Source organism: Metopolophium dirhodum, chromosome 5 (assembly GCF_019925205.1).
Source record: "Metopolophium dirhodum isolate CAU chromosome 5, ASM1992520v1, whole genome shotgun sequence".
NCBI classification, from domain to species: domain Eukaryota; kingdom Metazoa; phylum Arthropoda; class Insecta; order Hemiptera; family Aphididae; genus Metopolophium; species Metopolophium dirhodum.
Window position 1 is genome coordinate 14,969,352 of NC_083564.1, and position 23,964 is coordinate 14,993,315.

Here is a 23,964-nt window from a genome sequence, read left to right on the forward strand (position 1 = left end):
ACATTTTAGGTTAAAAGATATATATAAAAAAAAAATTCAGCAGTTCAATAGTTAAAACTAATACAATGATAACATATTTTCAGCGGTTAAAGAATAATAATTTTACTTAGTTAAATATTAATTTTAATATTATATAAAACAGTATCGGTACATCAAAACAAACTAAAATTAACTATATGACCCTGTTGGTATAATTAAAACAAAGTATGAATAGTAATATTTTTATAAAGCAAAATTGCAGGGTAAATTAAACGTAGTGTGTCTGAGCCTATATCATTAATCTCATTTATCTATGGTAGGTATATCATTGCCCACTGGTTGTGCATTATTGAGAGGTACATCATTGGTAAGTTCTCGAGTTACATCTATTTTTAAATCTACTCCCAATTCTTCAAAAATTGTCACTTGTATCCAGTCTGAAATGATAACAAATTATTACACAATACTATTCCATTCAAACGACTTCAAATAAGAATGTACAATGAGTTTATTATACTAATAGGCAGTCTTGTAAAGTACTTGAGTAAAAATATCTGAATAAAAGTATTCAAATACATATCTATAATTTTTTTAACACAAGAAAGATTTATCATTATTACGAACAATGATCTCTAACAAAATAATAATTTCAAAGGTGTTCCTAAATAAATATTTTATGTAGATATTCAGGGTGTAACAGAAAGAACTGATTTTTGGAATAACTTTTGTTCTTATCATTATTTTAAAATTTTTTTGTCACATAGAATTTATAGCCACTTGCGCTACACAATAATTTTTATTTTTTAATACTGAAAAAAAATTTTTAAATTTGACTTTATTTTTTATGAATAAATTCAAAATAGCCAATTTGTGAATCTGATTATAAGAACGATTTGGATGGTAAAAACATTTGTCTAAGTCGAGTAGTTTATTTTTTAGAATTTTTTAAAATATCAATTTTTGTTTTTTTTTTTGGTCAGTTTTTTCTGTTACACCTTGTATATATGTATGTCATGTACGGGTTATCACTCCCAGTGGACTTAGTATAAGATTTTATTAGTATTCATGAGTTGATTCAGCCATTGTCGTTCTGTTTTCTCATATGCTGCGACAATTGTACAGAGAGCATTTTTTTGGCAGCGTTGAATAGCCTCAATGTTGGACTCACTAACACAACCCCATAGTTGTAAGAGCGGACTAGTCGTTGGAAGAAAAATTGGCCCCACTGGTAAAGACAATTTTGCCTAATATTGGGCTAGTAATAAAATGTTTATAAGTTATGGGCCCAAATTTATTCAAGGAGCCAAAAGTTTCGCCACATCATGGGGGGGGGCGTAGGACGTTTGCGCATCGCTATTGTTATGAATGACCTTTTTTGTAGGCCGTTTGCGCATCACTATTGTTAAAAAAGGCATAGGGTGTTTTCCGATTGCTATTGTTACAAAAAATCTTTATATTGGCCGTTTGCGCATAGCTATTGTTAAAAAGGCATAGGGTGTTTTCCCTAGCTATTGTTACAAATAACCTTTTTATAGGCCGATTGCGCATTCCAAATTACGTATACCAGGTTTCATTTACACTTACGAAAATAATCGTCAATATTCATAATTCATATTTAAAAAAAAATTAAAAAATTAATATTCACATTTACCAACAAAAAAAAAAATATATAATATTATTTAATCATCTCCTGACTAGGTTCGTTATAAATTACGCGTCATTACTCATTATTTATATTTACAAAGATAATCGTCAATACTAACATTCAAAAGAAATTACAAAATTAATATTCACATTTACCAACAAAAAAAAAAAAATATAATATTTTTTGATCATCTACTGACTAGATTTGTTGAATAATTATAAATTGCAAAAGTATTTACATATAAATATTATCTAAATATTTTTGAACCTGTACCCCATTATTTTTAAAAATTGTTGTCGATTTATTTCCCCATTTGTATACTTAAAATAATTTTCGTTTGCGAATCGTATATTTTTTATTTCTTTGGATCGTAAAGGGGTTGACTCTTCTTTCATTTTTATATCGGTTTCCACTTGAATTTCTTTTAAAACTTCAAGTACCTAAAATTAATATTCAATTAAAATAATGAATTAAGGTAAGTAAGCTAATAATTTGATCTTACCTTCCATATAGATGGATGTGCTGAATAAAATTGTTCGTTAAAATGCCTATGAAATGATTCTGGCCCATTTGTAGTTTTTGGCATACTCGAAGGCGCTTCGGCCCACATTTCAGGAGGAAACAAACAATCTTCGTCTATATAGTTTTTAAGGACATAGTCAGAAAATTCTAATGCATTTTCACTTGGGGAAATTTCAATCAGTTCGCAAAATGCTTCTGATACTTCTGTATAAGGTAAAAATGAAAGCCCAAAAAAATTTTTCAACCATTTTCCAGTTTCCGATTCACTATTATTGTACTCATTTCTAAGAGTAGGAAAATCTTGATTTAATTTTCTATACCAAGATTGGCCAAGATGGAATTTACAACCTAGTATTTTGCATTCTGGAAAAACAAACTTAATCGCAATATGGGCGCTTATTTCAAAATCGACTCTTATTAAATTAGGCTTGAACGACAAATTAAATGAACCACACAACTCCTTTAAAAAGTTCCACATCTTAGTATAACATTCCGTACTTTTTCCGTTTAATAAAAAGTATACTAACGGCAGATATATATTATTTTTATAAACATGTATAGTATATATTTGATAAAAATATTTTGGGCAGTAATTAAATGTACCATCAGCAAAGAGTGGAAGAGAAGTGCACATACATTGTAAATTTGTTTTGCAAGTTATAGCAACAATCGAATTATCGTCGTGTACGAAAACAAATCTTTCCAGCTTGAATGTTTGAATTTCATTTTGTCTAATTGTTAGTTGTTGTACTGCGTCTTCAATGGACTTTGGAAGAACTGGTTGACTTTTCCTTCGTTGCCTATAGATGTGTCGTCTAAAATTAGATATATCACACATATCCACAACTTCTGATACTGCAATTGCTCTTCGAATAAGTTTATTGGGTCTAACAGTTGGATCTTCAATTGCTTTCCTCTTAAGCACTACATCAATCTAAAAGTTTTGAAAGTTAATTAGTAAATATAATATAATAAAGAAAAAAATCTTTATTTATATATTCTTGCGATCTTTACGTTAATATAAACGTAAAATATTAAAATTTAACTATAATTTTTTTAATTTTTTTTTTATAAATTTAAATCGTGTTTTTGATATGTAGGTTATCTTTGATATGTAGGTATATAATGGCAAAAAAAAAAAAATTATGACAAACTTACTTTCAACTTTTCAATATCACTAGATGAAAGATGATCGTGTTTATGGGTGCCGCGGGATTCTAAGAGTTCTGGCCTATCGTTGGTTTTCACTGAAGCATAGCACGTTTTTTTCGGACATTTCCATATGATATCACCTGTGTTTAGTTCATTACATTTTGTATACATATATTCATGCACGATTATTGCTGGAGCGCCTCTCTTCGATTGTATCAAATGTAATGTAGTCATTTTATACTTATATATTTATAATATTATAATATTTTTTTTATATTTAAATGACCGTTAATATGAACGACTGTTAATATTTAATGATAACGAACTGTGATGATAAGCTTTTCAAGCTTTTGTATCTACGTAACCTCAAAAAAACAACAGTTGTAGGTACATATTGTTGATTTTCGTATAAATCTACAACCGTGGTTGATAGGCTTATAAATGATCATTTATCAGTTATATATATTATTATCTCACCAATATATCTGGTCATATCACTAATAGGTAGATAGGTAATAGGTAGTAGGTACCTTTCTATTGTTAAAATTTGCGATGCGCAAACGACCTACCAAATTTCTTACCTGAGGTACTAATGATGCGCAAACGACAAACTCCGATGGGGGGATCGTTCACTAGCCACCCTATCCACTGCCCACTCCGCCCACAGTTGTACTCCATAGGTTCATATTGGTTTAAATATTGCTATGTATAATAGACGTTTGCTTATAAGATCTAGTTCGGAATGTCTTCCGACTACCCAAAGAAGTTTTCTCGTTTTCTCCTTAATTTACAGTTTTTTCTGACAAACATGATGTTTTGGTGAGTAATGAAAGGTGTATTCTTAGATATTTTTCAAAATCGTTCTTTGGGATGATCTGTTCATCCAAATATAGTATTGAACCATAAACACTTTTACGAACGTGTAATTGACGTTCATCGATTTATCACTGTTAATTTTGATTTTTTAACGTTTTGTAGAGTTGGAAACGTGTCTGTTGATGTTCATTATTAACAGTCTGCTGTTTTTCATCAGTTACCATTATTGCTATAACATCGGTAAACATTGATATCATTGAATTGTTGTTGGTTAGAATGCCATCTGAATAAAGTATGTACGAAATAGTTACGCGAACACTGCTGACAATCCTACCTTTTTGGTAACTTTGTTCGTATATTGTAAGTAATAATAAATTTGTTTGTTTTAATGATAATTTAGATCAATCGTTATTTATTTGTAATATTAAGATCCTAATACCATTCGTGCTCCCGGTTACGGTAAAAATATATTCAAAAGAACTAATTTCTTCCTTGAATATCTTATATTTAACGGGTCATTCCCGACCACGTTACATATTGGTGGAGGCGCCGAAGCTCTTAAGTAGTTGAAGTAATAGATATTTACGATTGGTTTTGATTTTTATTTTGTTATTAGTTGTTAAGTTTAGTTAATTGAATAGTAGGAAAATAATAAAATTAATGTTTAGTCGAGTTAAGAATAATTGAAGTTTTTTTTAAATTATATTTAAGATTTATGATATACATGATATTATATATTAAATATTAAGAATAAGAGTAAAAGAATTTAAAGAGTTACGGGACTAGAAAATGTATATATAGGCACCTAATAATTTTAATTAAAATTAAAATTTTATTTACGAGGTTTTAAGTGTTAGATATAAGTATATAAGATGTAAGATATAAGTATAGCCGTAAAGAAAATAAAGGAATAACCTGATTAGAAAAGTTACATAATATAAGAATAAAATCGTTTGAATTTTTTTCGAGATTTACAAGATTTTAAGTTTCAAGAACAGGAGTAAATTACATATAGGGGTTATGTTATCAGAGAAAATATATAGTAAAAATAAAAATTAAGTTAAATAATTTTTTTTTTATCTGAATGTTTACGTGTTTTTAATTATCAAGAATAAGAGTATAACTTATTAAATAAACCGGAAATAATGGGTTTCTTAGATTTTTGTAATATACATAATGAAATTTCATTAACAATTAGTGATTTAAGGAATCTTGCAAAATTAGCATTAAAAAGTTTTAGGAACGGCAAAGACGTTGAGGATAACTTAAAAGAAACAGACTTAACTTTTACAGAGGATAATTTAATTATTTCGGGTAAACAGAACAACATTAATATAATATTGAAAAAGGTTCAAAAAAATGTTAAAAAATAATTACAGTATAAAAATGGCGTTTACCCATAAACCCGATATTTTCTCAGGAAAAGAAAACGAGGATATAGATAAATTCATAAAAAAATTTGAACCTATAGCTTTCTTGAACGAATAGGAAGACAAAAACAAAGTAATTATTCTACAACTATATCTTAAAGACTCAGTGGAAGATTTTTTTGAATAACTAAAATCAAAAAACGAAAATATAACATGGAACGAAGTCAAAAGTGAATTAGTAACAGAATTTACATTAGTAGTAAATAAACACTTGCTAATGGCAAAATTGAAAAATCTGAAACTAGCAAAAGGAGAAGCATATAAAGAATTTATAATTAAAATAGTAGGAATATGTTATAAAATAAACAAGAATATGACCGAAGAAGAAATATATGAACACATTTTAAAAGGAGTACCTATCCAAAGAAACTTTTCAGTTAATAAGGTTAGCAGATAATACATCGATCGCAAGCATTAAAAAAACTCTAGAGAAACTATAATTAACAAATCTATTGAGATCGGAGGACAAAGTAAAGGGAGAAGTGTAAAGAAATTGACTAAAGAAATAGAGGTATTAAAAATCATATAAGTCAAATTAAAATTGGACAAACTCAAAATAACATACCCCATAGTAACAATAATTATCAGAACGAAGGGTGAACTAGTTATAACAATGGTTTCAGCTTTTATAATAGAAATCAACACTACCAACCACCTATATTTAATAACCCAAATGAATATTATCAAAATAATCCAAGACCAAACTTTTATTTGAATTACAACTATCCCACAAAGTAAATAATAACCAGATGACAATCACCCAATTTCCTAGACCAAACTTTTAACAAAATTATAATTATAATATTTAAAATAATAACCAATTATCCAACACACAACACCCTACACAAAGTAATCAGGGAACAATACCCCATACTAATTATACTTATGGAAATCAACAAGGGCCACCGATATGTTTTCATTGTGGAATTCCGGGACACATAAAAGAAACTGTAATACTTTTGTACAAAAAAAACTAATAGTTCCACAGATAACTGGTCTGCACAGGAACAACAATACATTACCAACAACATACCTCTAAATATCGTCAAAATTACAAATACAAATAATTCTATTTATACCTATGATAATAATAAAGAAAAAATTAAAATAGAAATACTGCAAGGAAAAATAAATCACCAAACTACTACATTGTTATTACTGTTATTAGATACATGGGCGAGTGTAACAGTTATAAACACAAATACTATTAAATGTAATAACTTAACTTCCGAAAGCGAACTGTACCTTGAAACGACGAACAATTCTAAACTGAACATTCTAGGAACAACTGTGACTCATATAAAAATATGAACGATAGTAATAAATCATAAAATAATAATAGTTGACAATCTATGTACACCAGTAATAATAGGATTAGACATAATGAAAAATTAGCTTTAAGGGGTTTTAAGTTTAACATTCTCAATAAATCCGTATCTAAAATCAAATATTTATTCTTTTTAGTTTATATAGGTATTCTATTATAATTTTAATCATGTTAAAAAATAATTGTAATGTTATATTAATATATTTTGAATTTTCTCAACGGTATATATTTTGAACATGCTTAACAGATAACTATAGTTAAAGATAATAATGATTAAAGTTATAGTTATAGTTAAACCAAATTATATAGTTTAAAAGTCTCTATACAATTAACGTTAAACATGAAAACTGGATCAGTAACATAATAAATCATGCAAAAAAAATATTTACAAAAGTCAGAATCTTTACAGAATCTACAAATTCTTTCTTAAATTTGTATTCGTACTCAAATATTTTTTTTTACTGAATTTTTAAATACGTATTTTGATTACTTTTCAAAATAAGTACATATTATCTTTATCTGTGTTCTGTACTTGAATACATTTGAAAAATATAATTTTAAAGACAGATAATTAGGCTTAAATGTATAATATGTTATTAATTTGTATTTGCAAAATCGTCTAGATTTCTAAATATAACGTATCTCGTTTAATTTTTATTTCTCATAAGTAAAATATTGTGTTTGAGTAACTATAAGAATATGCTCCATACTCTTCAATGAGTATTAAAAGAGTATAAAAACGTTTAAGTTAATACGATACGAATATCATAATACATGTAGTTTAACCAAGCATATTCAAAGACTTTTCATATTTACGAATTTATGCAATAATTAATTCACAGGTGTCTTAAAAATGTGTAAATTATTGATTAATTATTAAATAAAACTATGTTTTTTATTGATGACTGAAAACATATAATAAAAAAATTAAATCATTTCTTACCCTTAAATACTCCAAATTTCTTTTTAAAAAAATCTAAATGAAATGGTATTATGCCTAAAAAGAAAAATTATAAAATAATTAATAAATATATAGCCGTGTTGAAGCATTCAAACGCTATGACAAACGTCGATGTTGTACGTTGTTCTCAAGTTTTTTTAAGACGGCCGATTGGTCATGTTACCATTTGTAATTTATTTTAACCATAAATAATTGCACGTTAATAAGATAATAATGAATAAGAAGTATACTAAATAATATTCCAAGTAAAATTTGCTATTCTCTAAAATATATAAATTAGAACACTGAAAAATAGTCCTTGAAATAATGATAAAAATACAATTATATTTAAAATTAAAAACTGAGATTTATAAAAATGTACTTCATATAATTTATTTAATATTAGTAAATATACAACTCAAATTAAAATATTCATTAATCAAATAACTTACCCATAGTTTTCATTCTCAACACGTAAAAATTATAGCTTTCAAATCTTAATAAATTGGCTGTTAACATTATTATATAAAGTTTATATGTTAGTATTATGAAGGTATTTAAAATTTCTGAGTTTGGAATATATTATTAGACAACTTAAGTTTTTACTCTGTGATTCATGATATACTGTAGTAAAAATTTTCCGAAACATTACATTAATTTAAAATTTAACCTAGATGATATTATGAATAAACAGTTTTCAGTTTCCACAAATAGATGTAAATGTAAATAAAAGAAAAAATTATTAGAGAAATAAATAAAATAAAATAACTTTTTCCAATAGTTATTGATATTTGATTAGATTTTGAATTATTTGTTCATTCCTTATGTTGAATATTATACGTTATATTGTTTGATAGACGTACATAATGTATGTAATATATGTAAGAAATCAGGTAGAGATACACGGTAGATAATAGTATATACAGATCAAATGCTCTAAAATATCTATAATATATGTAAATAATAAATATAAAATAGCATACGTAATTTTAAATTTTTCACTCGATCTATGCTCATCTTTTTTACTAAAAATAATTTAAACAAAATACACAAAAATTAATAAGTAACTGTCTGATATAAAAATTATTTAATAACTTAAAAAATTCTTATTTTCATTTTTCATTGATGTGAAGTGTGAACTCTCAATTACATCAGATACTCATCTTTGTATGCGCACTTGCGCCACCCCGGCTAAGAAACCGTTTCAGTAGTTGATTTTGCTTTTAAATGGCCTAATGAGTTGATATGACTAAAAAAGGTTCATTTTTTGAAAATGAATGACGGAATAAACAAATACAGATTCAAATAGTGTTTGAAGTGAAATTTGGAAAATGTTACTATGAAAAGAAATGACTGATATTAACATTCAGTTAAACTTTGATCTATAAACTGTATTCTTTCACTGTTACATTTAAATAATAATTAGTCTCAATAAATCAAATAGGTAATGTGAAAAGAAAATTCAAAAACTCCATTAATTTATCCACTCTTTTTTCAAAATAAACTTACTTGGATCATCTAAATTCAAACATAATAATATGACAGTTAATAATTTTTATCGTAATTCATACTTTTAATTCGGGTACTTAATTCGAAAATATATCAATAATAGTTTTCTTCAAAAGAATGTTAGAATTCAAATACAAATTCACATATAATCTTAACATAGGTAGTATAAATCAAATTCGCTGCCTGTCTGTATGCTTAGACCTTTAAAACTACGCAACGGATTTTGATGTGGTATTTTTAATTGATAGAGTGATTCAAGAGAAAGGTTTAGATTCACAATTAGACCCGGTTGGTCCAACCCGAGGAGGTGCTCAAACAGGAATTTTGAGATTAAGATGGAAATTTTTGTTTATAAATGGTTACTTTTGGTTATATAGAAGAAATAATTAGTAGAAATTAGTATTTATTATTTTGTTGGTTACCATTGGTTATCGGGCATATCAGGTACAAGCATGCATCAATTTGAATTTTCGCACATTGCCTACAAACGTGGCTAAATTGCACTTATAGCTGCTCATCGGCGTGTCGTTGCCTCCTTGAATACTTGATATGGCGTTCGCACATTGTCCGTGATCCGACATAGTCGGATAGCCTACCAAGATGTCTGAGCTGCACTTAATGCAACGAGTTCCACCCAAAAAGAGTTGAACTATTAGAATTTTTTTAAGAGTTGTAATTTTTTACGGGCAACAAAGTGCGCGGGATAAGCTAGTAATATTTAATTTGTTTTATTAGTGAGATTATATTATATCCTCGACTTTTGTCACTATTATCAGATAAGATTGAGTTTTCATATATTATTATTTTATGAAGTGTAATAAGCAAAAGTTAAAACAGAATGGTTTCTGTTGTAGTAACAACGACCACAGTAGATTGTATAATAAACTAAAGTAGTTAAACAAGAATTTTAACTTACTCTGAATGTGGCCGCATACATTTTTATTTAAATATACTATAAATCATAAATGTGTATCTTAGATTAGAACATAAGTTGTCATTTTGCAAACATTTATCATAGTTAGTAAAAACATAGGTACTTACAATAATGTTTTACTGCATATGAAATATATAAAATAATATTATTGTTAATTTATAAATATTCCAAAACATTAATTAAGTAACATTATTGATTTATAATTTAATCCTTAATTTGTAGTGTATTACCTACATAGGCGCAACTAGACCTCCAAAACGTGGGGTGCTACAATATTTCATATTTTATGGTATTTCAATATGATTATGATAGTTTGACCTAAAAAATTAGAACTTTGGGGTGCTAACGAACTTTTTTCACCAGCCTAGTTGCGCCAATGACCTATCCAATATATCATAATATTTTGTGACAAAATGTATACGTAAGTCCTGACTACATACCTATTATCCAAAACAATTTTTATCAAATATTAAGCATTACCTATGTTAAATTTTATTTATAGGAGAATTTCCGAAATATTTATTTTATATGCTTTAACTTATTTAGATTCATTTGAACGTAGGAACCTATCTGTTGCATGTACAATATTGAATAGTGTATATTTTATAAAAAAAAATGTGTACCTATTGTGACTAGATAGATGCAAGAATAGGGCTATTGTTCGGTGCCGACGTCGACCCAAAAGCGATATTTTCTATTGTACATGGTGGCCAGCCTGTTGGTTCACTATCACGTATTCTTATAATCAATATAACCAAAAAACAAAAATTATTATTATTATGTAAGTTAACGAGACGTTACTGATTTTGCGAAATTATTTATTTAATGTATATATTTTCTTTCTGCGTTTTGTAAAAATAAAAAAAATTGCGAATTACAGTCCACAACAAAATATCTTTTATTATTTAAACTGAATGTCTGAACAGTTATAATTTATTGTTTCTTCTAATAAATAGATAGTTTAGGTATCTCATAATCATATTAAAATACCGGTTTCATCATGTCTTTTCAAAAATTCATCAATTGTCTCTTCATATTCTGGTGGGTCTAAAAAAAAGTATGCATTAATCGTTTATAAAAATATTTTTAACCACCTATTTTTCGGTTGCGACATATTCATGGTAATAATGTTTTTAACATTAGATACTAATTTAAGTTTGATTATGGAAATCATAATTATTATTTATTAGATAGCTACAAACATAATGTGAGAAAAAATTACTTACAATTCGTGATTGAGAATTATTACAATAATCATAGTAATTGTAATTTGATTACTATGTTAATGAGTGCCATGCACATTGTAATTAATACCTTTTGATTTAAAAATGAACCCCGGTTTTCATGTCAACAATAATCGTCCTATTTATGAAGGCTTTCAAGTTATTCATTTAATCGGACATTTTTTTGGATACCAGTCCTTATGTTAGCGGTAACCAATTACCGGTACTATATTCAAAACTACAGATCACTGTTTAGTGATAACCGCTTCCAAAAAATGTCAGTTACCGGTAACCGATTGAATATCTAAAAAAAAATTGTAGTACACTTTTGTACCCGTGTACTTAATACGTGTTATTATAGGAATCAAGCTATTTTTAGATTTCCCAGTACAATATATGATGAGGGAGACCGGGACTATCGACTATCAAGTACTGTGATTATACCAACCAACGAACGTACATTTCACCAGCCCCCCCAAATATAATTTTTAAAATTTTTTTTTTGCGAAACATTAGTGTGCCATTGGTGTGAATTTGTGTGACTATTTTCAGAATTTGTGCGATACTGGTTTAACCGTAAATTCAAAAATATATATGGGGAGCTGTAGAAATGTTCCCCAGCCCCCCCTCATGGAAAAAATTACAATTTTCAAAATTTTCTTTTGCCAAACATTAGTGCGTCATTAGTGTGAATTTGTGCGACAACAACCAGAATTCGTGCGACACCCGTTATACTCGGAAAAATCGTTTTTCCATTTTGAGCATTTCCCCAGCCCCCCCTCATGGAAAAAATTACAATTTTCAAAATTTTCTTTTGCCAAACATTAGTGCGTCATTAGTGTGAATTTGTGCGACAACAACCAGATTTCGTGCGACACCCGTTATACTCGGAAAAATCGTTTTTTCCATTTTGAGCATTTCCCCAGCCCCCCCTCATGGAAAAAATTACAATTTTCAAAATTTTCTTTTGCCAAACATTAGTGCGTCATTAGTGTGAATTTGTGCGACAACAACCAGAATTCGTGCGACACCCGTTATACTCGGAAAAATCGTTTTTTCCATTTTGAGCATTTCCCCAGCCCCCCCCTCATAGAAAAAATTACAATTTTCAAAATTTTCTTTTGCCACCATAAATTTTTGCGCTGTCTTCCAGGTAAGTCGAAATATTAAATTTTAACATTGGATCTAAATCAAAAATTTTCATATTCAGTCATCACCAATATTACTTAATGTATTCAGATATAAAATAAGACCTTTTATATATTGCATGCTTGTTAAGAAAATAATATCACATTATTGTACTTTCAGTATAATTTTAAATACGATTTTTTGAGATTTGTGTATCATGAAGATACTTATATAGATAAGTACAATCAATTATAATGTTGATGTTATAGTTTAAGGTTAAAACATTTGAGTATTTGACAAGACACTGAGTTGAACCGAATACAATTTTATTTAATGTAGGTAAATTGAAATTGAATGTAATGTTATAATATATTTTACTTCACCGATTACCAGATAGCCACTAAGCCAGCGATGAAACAATACTGCTTTGGACGCGTATAATATGTAGCGTGTCAACGAGGTCCGTTTCGCCAGCACTGCCACTTTCGAATCATAATACCAAACCTTAATAGTATTATGTACTTTTTTTTGTACAATTTTGTACAACCAAAATTAAATTTTGTACATCCCCCCAAACACGACCAAAACCGTTTTTCCTATGCGCATACTATTATGTACTATACTTGTGTACATTTTAATTGAATGACAAAACAGTTTTTCCATTTTTCAAATCAATTACCTGTATTTTCCTTTATTTCCTATGCCCATACTATTATGTACTATACTTGTGTATATTTTAATTGAATGATGATACAAATATAAAATACATAAAACGTAGGTAGTATACTATTTTATTCCTCTTTTACGTAATACTTAATATACCTTCCATTCTAATTTATTATTTATACACATTTTATCATACCTTTTTTTATCCAATAGATAATGATAAATACTTTTTATACTTGCTTACAGTCTCTTCCGTGTTTGAAATTATGTCATTGATATTTGATATTAAACCATTTAATTTATTGACGTGAATGATGTGATTATATTTTTAATACCAAAAGTCCGAAATGTAAATTTATCATTTTCTTTATAAATCTATATCAAATATTTTGGTAAGAATAAAAGTATTTTTTCGAGTATAACGGGTGTCGCACGAATTCTGGTTGTTGTCGCACAAATTCACACTAATGACGCACTAATGTTTGGCAAAAGAAAATTTTGAAAATTGTAATTTTTTCCATGAGGGGGGGCTGGGGAAATTCTCAAAATGGAAAAACGATTTTTCCGAGTATAACGGGTGTCGCACGAATTCTGGTTGTTGTCGCACAAATTCACACTAATGACGCACTAATGTTTGGCAAAAGAAAATTTTGAAAATTGTAATTTTTTCCATGAGGGGGGGCTTGGGAACATTTCTACAGCCCCCCATATATATTTTTGAATTTACGGTTAAACCAGTATCGCACAAATTCTGAAAATAGTCACACAAATTCACACTAATGGCACACTAATGTTTCGCAAAAAAAAAATGTCAAAAATTATATTTGGGGGGGCTGGTGAAATGTACGTAACCAACGATATAATATGTAATAGGTAGGTATGAAATAGAAATGTAAAATACCATATATAGTAATTATTTGAATTATTATTACAAGAATTTAGGCTAGGGAAAAAAACGATGATATAATAATAGTTAATAAGTTATTATTTATTAAATCATTAGTAGCCACGAGCGTATAATCATTTATAAAGCTAAAATAAATTAAACATAATATTATTATAGTTCATACGTAACGGTAGTCAGTATTTTTAAATACCGGTAATCGGTTCTTAACTGGTTATAACATATTACGCTATTATAACGTTCTATGTTAGCTGTAAAATAAATTGTCACGGTTACCGGTAACCGATATCTGGGAGTACAAATAGGTTTATAATAACGGTAACCGATTATAGGTCCCCATTATTCCGGGAAATTACCGGTTTTTACTGAAAACCGGTAACCGGTTTCAAGCCCTGCTATTTATACCTTCTGGACTAGTAAAAATTTTTAAATTGTTAGAAAAATTGAATATAGCTCAAATTATCAAACCAATAAATAATATATTAAGCAACGGCCGACATGACAACTGACTATCAAATATTGTATTGGACAAGTTAGGGTTTAGTCACCCATTATTATTTTGGTTTAACTTTTTTCTTATAAACAGATTCCAGTACACTCATGTCCACGATTTCTTTTCAAATACGGTTTCTGTCCCATCAGGAACTCCCTAAAGCGTTCATTTATCGTGCATTTTATTTATTATTTATTTATAAATTGAATATCATCTGTTCTTAAGAAATGTCACGTTACATCATCTGTACATGGCAGGCGATTTAAAAATATTTACTCGTATTTTCTCTTAGATGATTGTTTAATTCAAGAAGATGATTAAAACAGTTAGTCTGATTGGTGTCGAATTGGGATATGTGCCTAAATACTCATAAATGTTACTCAATGTGTTTTTACAGAACCCGTTAGTATATAATTCATATGTATTCCATAAGTAGGTAATGTCCAACTTAGAACATTTTTATCATGCATTTTATCAAACTGTCTGTACTGGCCCCGTTTTATTCAATTGAATAAATTATTATTATTATAATTGTGTTAAATTTGATTTGTATGAGAATTTCTGTTTCATTCTATAATATGCTTTGAATTGTTATGATTCTTTTAAAAGTATATTATGATAACCTAACCTACTGTACATATTGTAAAAACTAAAAATATGTGTACTTATTGTGACTAGATAGATGCAACAATCGTGTTATATTTTGTTGTTTCATCTTAAAACTATAAATAATAGATATCTTAAAATCATATTTCAATACCTTCGTCATCATAACTCAAAGAATAATCTTTAGTTATAGGTAGGTCTAAAAAAGAGTATGCATTAATCGTTGATAAAAATACTTACTGATTATATTTCAGTTGCAACATAATCATGATAACAATGTTTTTAACATTGGATATCAATTTAGTTTGATAATGGATATCATTAATTATTAGATACAATTACAATGTGAGTAAACATTACTTACAACTCGCGACTGTAAATTATTACAATAATCATATTAATTTTAATTTATTTACTATATTAATAAATACAATACATAATGTAATCTATACCTTTTGATTTCAAATTAACCCAATTATTCCATGGCTTAGGATTGTCAAATATGGAGCCTAATTTTAGCCTATTCTCTATTAGCAATTAGGTGCCTATTTTATGGTTTACCAAAATTATTTAAAAAAAACTGATGTAATTATCGATTCAATAATAAAAAAGGTGGGTAAGTGGATGTCGCTCTGCTGTACAGTAGGTTACTAGTTGGTCACTGTAATGGATGGTGTTAAATTTGAATTCAATGATATAAGATCATTGTATAAGAAAAACGATTTTGAGCGAAGACGGTCAGTCAGCCTATGATGTTAAGATATATATTTGATGAAATTATTGTGAATAAAGTAATTTAAATATACCCTACTTATTTGGAACCTTATATTTTAAATTTTCAATCCTTAGCTATAAAAGTTTTATATTTTATATATTTTTAACAACAAAATTATTATTACATTTTAAATTTAATACGTCTTGTCAAAATTCAAACTTTGAATGTATTTTCAACTGAAAACGATATATTTAAAAATATATCAGGATCCTTGTATCACATTTTGACGCTTTTTGACACAACAAATAACATTTTATTGATTATTATAGAAACAAAAACTAAAAAAAATGAAATCTGAAATTGTCCGTAACAGTACAAACCAAGTCAACATTTCGTCAAGATTTGAACTTTAAATGCTTAATTAAAAAAAAAAAATGTATAAATTAATATTTAATTAGTTATTTTATTAAACTTACTTATTTTTAGGGAGTAAAATAACTTTGACACATTATCTTTTAAATCGGCAAACTTCGGCGCAACTAAAAAATGCATTATTAATTTACAGTTAAATTCTCATTCTGAAGATCTTATTATATACAAAGCTAGTACATACACAACGAATTTCATAATTAAATGTAGTACACAAGGACACGTGCTAAGGTAAAGTTTAAGCCAACTTGAGTCCAATTCATGTTAATTAACAGTTGCTGATACAAATGATAAAAATAGTCTTTTTTCTTCCCCATTTTGGCATGCTTCCCTTTAAATTGTGAATATAACCATTGCCTATCCATTATTTAATATCTATGGGTATTAGTATAAGCCATAATATATATGAAGAAATATATTTTTTTTTCTGATCAAAAACATACGGTTTGGTAACATTATTTTTGTTGATAACTCAATGAAATTCGTCTTAAAATATTACATGTTCTTTTACATTACATTACGTGATGTAATCCGTAAGTCCTAACCGTGTTAGACGTTAGTGGAGTACAATTTAAGAGATTTATAATTTATTGGTCCAAATATGTCTTAGCAACCTGACATAACATAATCTAATAGTTATACGTATGTTAATTGTCTGAAATATTTTAACATATTATTATATTATTGGTCGCTCCCGGTCCACACATTTTGTGGTGACCTCGACGTGATCCAACAATATATACGATATGTTTTAAAGAATACAAATATGAAGGCTTAATAATTTTACTATTACTTACTAACTATGTAAGCCAGGAGTAAATAACTTATGAGTTAAATATTTTATGAGTAATATAGTTACTATTATCTAGAGTCTAGAGTTTACAGTGCAACTAATATATAATGGAACTTGAAAGTTCCTTGAAAAAAACAAAATTCTACGCTCAGACGACAATGCCCCTTCTAATATTTCTAATTTTGCTTTACACTTTATCCTAAAAATTAAAACAATTTATAAATAAGCTAAAATGTATCTACCATATTTAATACATAATAATATGTATTCTAATATAAAATTAAATACATTAGAGATAAGTCTATGTAAATATTTCATTAAGACAGAAATTAAATTTATTGACTATTGGATTGGCCAAATTGAGTCTAATATATTATACTCATTAACAGTTTCTGTATATCGGCTGAGCCACTCCGTGTCAACTTACAAGAATATCGTACGTGTACATATACGCGTTATCCCTTCATTGTAGTTACTCACAAATCGGACCTGTTTTAAATTTCATTCTCATAAATCTAGAAATAATTTTTTTACCTCTACAGTCAACAGTCAATAGCAACAATTACTCATTACATAGTGGCCACATCAAACTAGTGTGATGAGAGGTATAGATCCCCGTGATCTTTTGTTGAATGTTTAAGATCTGATAGCCATTAATTAATGTATGTTAAAAAATCAGCCATATCTCCCCTTTGACAAAATAATTCCACCACCACTGCCCACACACCCACTCATTCGTTTATAGCTGATAATAAATTGATCCTCCTATACTCATTACGCTTTTTTTATTTTTCCCATATACTAATAAGAAATACTGTTTTAATACAATATAGTTGTAGTCTTGTTCTTCATATAAAGCTTCCTTGGTATCATCTCTTGTATGTTCAGTTGGGGCATAAGAGCAGTATTTCGATAACCGGAATTCCGTAAAATCCATGAAAATCATGTAAATTCTAACGATATGATTCAACGAGTAATTTATTCATATTAAAATTTATTGGTAGCACGCTTAGATAATATACAATGGATTTCCGTGGACCGATATTTTGGATTTTTTGATACTTAGAGTTATATTATACACTTACGTACGCACCACGAAGGGTCCGCGATCTACAACATGTAGATTTCCTACTTGATGATATACTCTCGTATAATCACAAGAGAATCTCACTGACAACGCGAGATCCGGTTTGGGATAGCAATACATTAAATTATGGTGTAATTTAGACTTCAAGAGACATTGCTTCCACAGCGTGTTACGCCCAAAAGGAGTTTTTGCTAAGCATTGCTATGTCAGATAGTTATTTATATATATATATCATATTATGATATATTATGAAAATAAAAATTAATGGAAATTGAGAAAAACAAACATGAACCAGCGAATGCCTGAAAGTGCTTTTCCAAATGTTTAGGAGACTAAGTGTACACAATTATAAAAAGATTTTTTAGTGAATATAGAAGCAGATCAACTATGTGAAAAAGTAGTGAGTGAATAACGACAATAGATTGCGGTGAAAAGTTAAGGATATGTAAAGAATACACAGAGAAACTATATAAAAACGAACAAGCAAACACAATCCAACTGTCTTTATAGCAGGATTGAGTACAATACAACATAGAACACCCATTATTAAAAGAATGGTGTTTGAGACTTACAAGAACTTAAACCAAATAAATCACCTGGAATATATAACCTAACTATCAAAAGCCTTGGATGGTTACGGAAAAAATATTTTTTTAGTATAATAGGAGACTGGGAAGACACAGATATGCCGGGAGTATAGAACAATTAGCTTCATGACGAATGTTTCAAAGATAATTACAAAGATAGTGTATAAAATAATAGAGTCGAACATAAATGAATATCTAGCAGTAAATGAGTTTGGTTTCAGGAAAAATAGAGGCACTAGAGAGGTGATACTTTGTTTAAGAGTGATCATAAAGAAAATGTCTAGAGTTACCATCTGATTATTGGCTTCGTGGATCTTTAGAAGGCCTTTGTAACTGGGTTAAACTTTTTAAGAGTATGGAAACTATTGACATATACTATAACGACAAAATAATTTTATATAATCTTAACATTAAAGAAATGACAGTTATAAAAGTAGAAAAATACAATAATCGAATAGAGGCCGAGTTTTCTAATGGAGTAAGACAAGGGTGAAGTATAGCACCTACCTTCTTCAATCTACATAAAGAAGGAATTTTAAAGAAAGTAAGGGAAGAAATAATTGGAGATGTAAAAGTAAGCGGAATTCTTATGCAAATGTTGCGTATCGCTGATGATAAGTATGATTTTCAGGAATTACGAAAGCTAAGAAGATAAGATAAAATTAATGATACTTTAAAAGAATACAGCATGAAATTAAATTAACGGAAGACTGATGTTCTGATATGCTACAATATGCAAAAGTTAGACGCAAACATAGTTGTATATGGAATATTACAGGAGACAGTCCAAAGCATCACATACCTGGGTAGTAAAATCACAAATAATGGGAAAACTCATACAGATACCGTATACAGGATAGTACAGGCCAAAAGTCTAATATAGAAAGAAAAATCTTTTTACTTCAAATACAGTAAATCTGGAAAACAGGAAAGCACTAATAAAGAGTTTCGTGTGGTTTGTAGCTTTTTATGAAGTAGAGAAATAGAATATAATGAAAGGAGAGAAAGCTAAAATATTGACTTACGAAGTATGGTGTTGAAGAATTACTTTGAAAATTCCATGGACAGGAAAGGTAATAATGTTAAGGTTTTTAAAAGAATGAATACTCAAAATTCAATATGGAATACACCGAGGTTGGCGATAAAACATGGATTAGACTTTAACAAGGGAGAGTTCTCGTATAACTACGATTATACTATTATTTGAAGGCAAACCTGGGAAGCGGAAGGTCAAGAACACCTTTCATGAAACAAGTGACGGAAGTCACAGAAATAAGAACGTATAGAGAACTAAAATAAAATATAGAAGACAGAGAAAATTGGAGAGAAAAATCAATAATCATTTAACCAATTTTCGGTATGCATAAAATTAAAAAAAAAAAATTATGATGAGACATCTGTCAAAAGGAGAGGTAATGATAAAAATAGTCTTTTTCTAATCCCCATTCCGGCACTCTTTTCCCTATATTGTTAATATAGCCATTGCCTATCCATTATTTAATATCTATGGGCATACCTTGCCTATTAGTATAAGCCATAAAATATATTATGAAATATATTTTTTTTCTTATCAAACGTACAATTAGGTTACACTATATTTTTGATAACTCAGTGAGGTACTTCTTAATATAATCCACGTTCTTCGTGGACTACACAGAACACAGTGTTAGTAGAACACCACTTCAGTGATTTGTAATTTATTATGGGTACAAATATGTTTTAGCAACCTGACATAACATAATCTAACAGTTATACGTATGATAATTATCTAAAATATCTTAACATAATATTATCATTGTAAAGTATTCTTATTTATAAGAAACCCTACTCCGTGTTCGAACTTCTAAGGCCTTTTTTGACTGTAGAAAATCGGTTAATTTCTTATATAATTATTATAAGTAGTTATAAATAAATTTCCAAATTGTATTACCTGTAAAATCATCATCGGTTTTTTTTTCTATAACTGTTGATAAATTATATACTTTATTGAAATGTGTGTATTTTTATTTAATTTTATAGTTAAAACCACGGACTATAATAATAAAATGGACTGGTATCGAGTGTTTAAAAGTGAAACCAAATTTATATCAAGTCACAATGGTTAGCGATAGAGTAAATTCGTATATTTTAGTTGTGGTAATTATAACCGGCTGTATAATATGGTTCACTACGAGATGACGGTGGTAGTGCGCTCGTGGTGAATCGGTGATTCTTGGTGGGGGATGCACGCCGACGTAAACCAGTCGTGAAAACTATATCACAGAATAACAGTTATTCTGTGCCTATATTATTTTTTAAACACGGTTGACGGTTGTAGATATACTATTAGCACGACTCTATGAAATAAATGGACCCCCTCATAATTAGAATATCATAAAACAGAAGAACTATCCAGTACTCCTTGTGTGATATTTTTGAAATGTTAACTTATGAAACAAAGTCTGTACAACAGTTTGCGGCTATGGCTCACTACAATCTAGTTTTACGGAGATCCTTATTACATTGTTCTGAGACTTATTGCAAAACATATTGAATGGTACATGTATTGTAAGCAATTTAATATAAGAGTATGGTAGGTAACCAGTATATCTACAACCGTGCTTCTGAAAAAAAAGTATAAGATATAATCATAGATAATATACAATGGATAGAATAATATAGTTCTTACCGAACGTTTCCAAATTCTTTGTTTCACCCAGGAAGTATTTTTATACTCCATTAAATTGATTAAATGGTTATTATTATTAATTCATAGAAGATAACCCATTTTTTTGCTGAGTAGGTTGGAAAATATACATTTTACATTGCTATCACTCTTCCTTATTCGGGAACGCTACCCACTATATTATGTTATTACTTATTGATATAAAATGTCCTATCCACAGTATAATATGGATATACTGGATTGGAAACGAGCATCCTTTTAATGCGCATGTATTACAACTTCTTGTATATTTATGCACAGATTATCAAATTATCATAATAATATCAATACTTATTAAGTATATTACAAAATAATGTCTACCTATATATTATACATACATATACAAAAAAAAATATAATATTTCTTATAAGTACGGAGATCTTATAGGTATTTTAAAAAATATTGTTTTGGAAAAAAATTATTCCAATTAATTACAACATATATCAGGTTTGGTTAAATAGAAGTTTAAAAATTTCTATTAATTCGTCTCCCCTCCCTCCCATCAACCACTTACCATGTCAACACCAGTCAATTTTATCTTAGCCCGACGTTAAAACTAGCAAATAAATGATAAATAATGGATTAATTAATAAATTATAATACATCAATTCAACACTAACTTTATCACAATATATATACCTACCTACTAGATTGTAAGATTTTAAATCAATAATTCTTAAATATTCAAAAATATTCAAAATGAGTACCTTTGTCAAACGTCACTATATCTTTTATATCCAGTTCTGCACATAAAAATAAAAATAATACAATGATTTTTAAGTGTTAGCAGTATAGCTCACCACACAAAAAGGCAAAGCTGGGCAGTAACTAGTTAAAAAGTTAAAAGTTAAGGTAATAGTTACTTTTTTTGATAACTTTTAACTTAACTAGTTAAAAAAAAATAGAATGAAGAAAATAACTTAGTTAGTAACTAAGTTGTTTCTTTTTATAAATAATTGTAACTTAACTTAGTTATTTTGATAAAAATAAAATTATTTGTAGAAAGTTATTTACAAAAATTTTCTTATTATGATTTATGAACTGTATACTATTTGCATTGATATTTCTGAGAACCGCCAGGATTAATTAAGTAATTTTGTCATTTTGAACACTTCTATTAGTTCTGTAATTAGTTTGATTGCTACTTTTAATAAACTCATGAGATTAGGACTGTAAAAATATTTTTAATATCTAACGAAAAGACGAATGACTGTAGAAACTTGAAAATTTCATTGCATGTTTATATTAGCATTTTTTTATACACCATAAAATTTTAAAAATATTTTGACTCTTTTTGAGCTGTTTACGGACATTGTCAGTATTCAATTTTTTTAGTTTTTTTTTCTAATCATATCAATAAAATTTTATCTGTAGAGTAAAAAAGCTTGAAAATTTAATAGAAGGCTCCTAGGTTATTTTTTCAAAGGCAAATTAAAAAAATTAAAAATCCTTAGTCACAGTTTTTATTTATAAGCATTTAAAGTTCAAATTTTGATAAAATACGGAAAAATCACGAAAATTAGCAAATTATTTTGAGATGATAATTCATAAAAATTTTTCTTTTTAAATCTAAGATTTGAAAAAGTAATATAAGATTACTCATAAGTTTGTCTACCTTTATCAAAAAAAAAAATGTCTACAAGAAACTTAAATTAAATTTTTATGAGCGTCTGAAATTTAAATTTTTATGACATTTGATATTTACTCGATTTCTCATGTAAAAATTTTCTTATTAGATTGTAATTAAAAAACGAATCACTGTAGATACTTGAAAATTGTATTGAATGTTTATATTAGCATTTTCTATACAATTTTTATATATTATATCAAATTTTAAAATATCTTGGATCTTTTTGAGCTGTTTACGGACATTGTTAGTTTTCAATTTTTTTAGTTTTTTTTCTATAAATATCAATAAAATTTTACTTGTTTGGTAAAAAAGCGTTAAAATTTAATATAAGGCTCCTGATATATCGTTCTAATAGCAGTTGAAAAATATTAAAAATACATAGGCACAATTTTTTTTTATAAGCATTTAAAGTTAAAATTTTGACAACATTTATCAAATTTATAATTTATTAATTATTTTGTAGTTAAAAATGTATAAAATGGTTAACTTTTATGGCTAAGGATTGAAAATTTAAAACAAGGCCCCACGTAAATAGGTTATATATAAATTATTTTGTACACAATAACATCATCAAATATACTAGAAATATACTAATAATATAATAGACTGACTGACCGTTTTCGCTCAGAATCGTTTATCTTATACAATGATATTATATCATTGAATTCAAATTTAACACCATCCATTACAGTAACCCACTTGTAACCTACTGTACAGCAGAGTGACATCCACTTATCCACCTTTT

The 23,964-nt window shown here is 27.9% G+C and overlaps 2 protein-coding genes across 2 annotated transcripts in view; both read right to left on the reverse strand.

Annotated features, from left to right (window-relative positions):
• The window catches only part of LOC132945324 (uncharacterized), a 240,914-nt gene that overhangs the window by 125,836 nt on the left and 91,114 nt on the right, over window positions 1-23,964 (reverse strand). Inside the window, exons 9-10 of the mRNA XM_061015031.1 lie at window positions 22,297-22,332; window positions 20,816-20,848 (exon numbers count right to left, since the gene is read on the reverse strand). Coding sequence (XP_060871014.1) covers window positions 20,816-20,848; window positions 22,297-22,332 — 69 coding nt within the window. The remainder of the gene's footprint in view (window positions 1-20,815; window positions 20,849-22,296; window positions 22,333-23,964) is intronic.
• LOC132944652 (uncharacterized) lies at window positions 1,836-3,532 on the reverse strand. The gene is made up of 2 exons (XM_061014115.1): window positions 3,305-3,532; window positions 1,836-3,080 (listed from the first exon to the last, which is right to left on the reverse strand). The coding sequence occupies exons 1-2, from the start codon at window positions 3,530-3,532 to the stop codon at window positions 2,109-2,111; spliced, it is 1,200 nt and encodes a 399-aa protein (XP_060870098.1). The 3' UTR covers window positions 1,836-2,108.

Coding starts and splice junctions, on each gene's coding strand:
- LOC132944652 (XM_061014115.1), bottom strand. CDS start 3,532: ATGACTACATTACATTTGATACAATCGAAGAGAGGCGCTCCAGCAATA. Junction 3,081..3,304: donor GTGATATTGAAAAGTTGAAA/GTAAGTTTGTCA, acceptor CAAAACTTTTAG/ATTGATGTAGTGCTTAAGAG.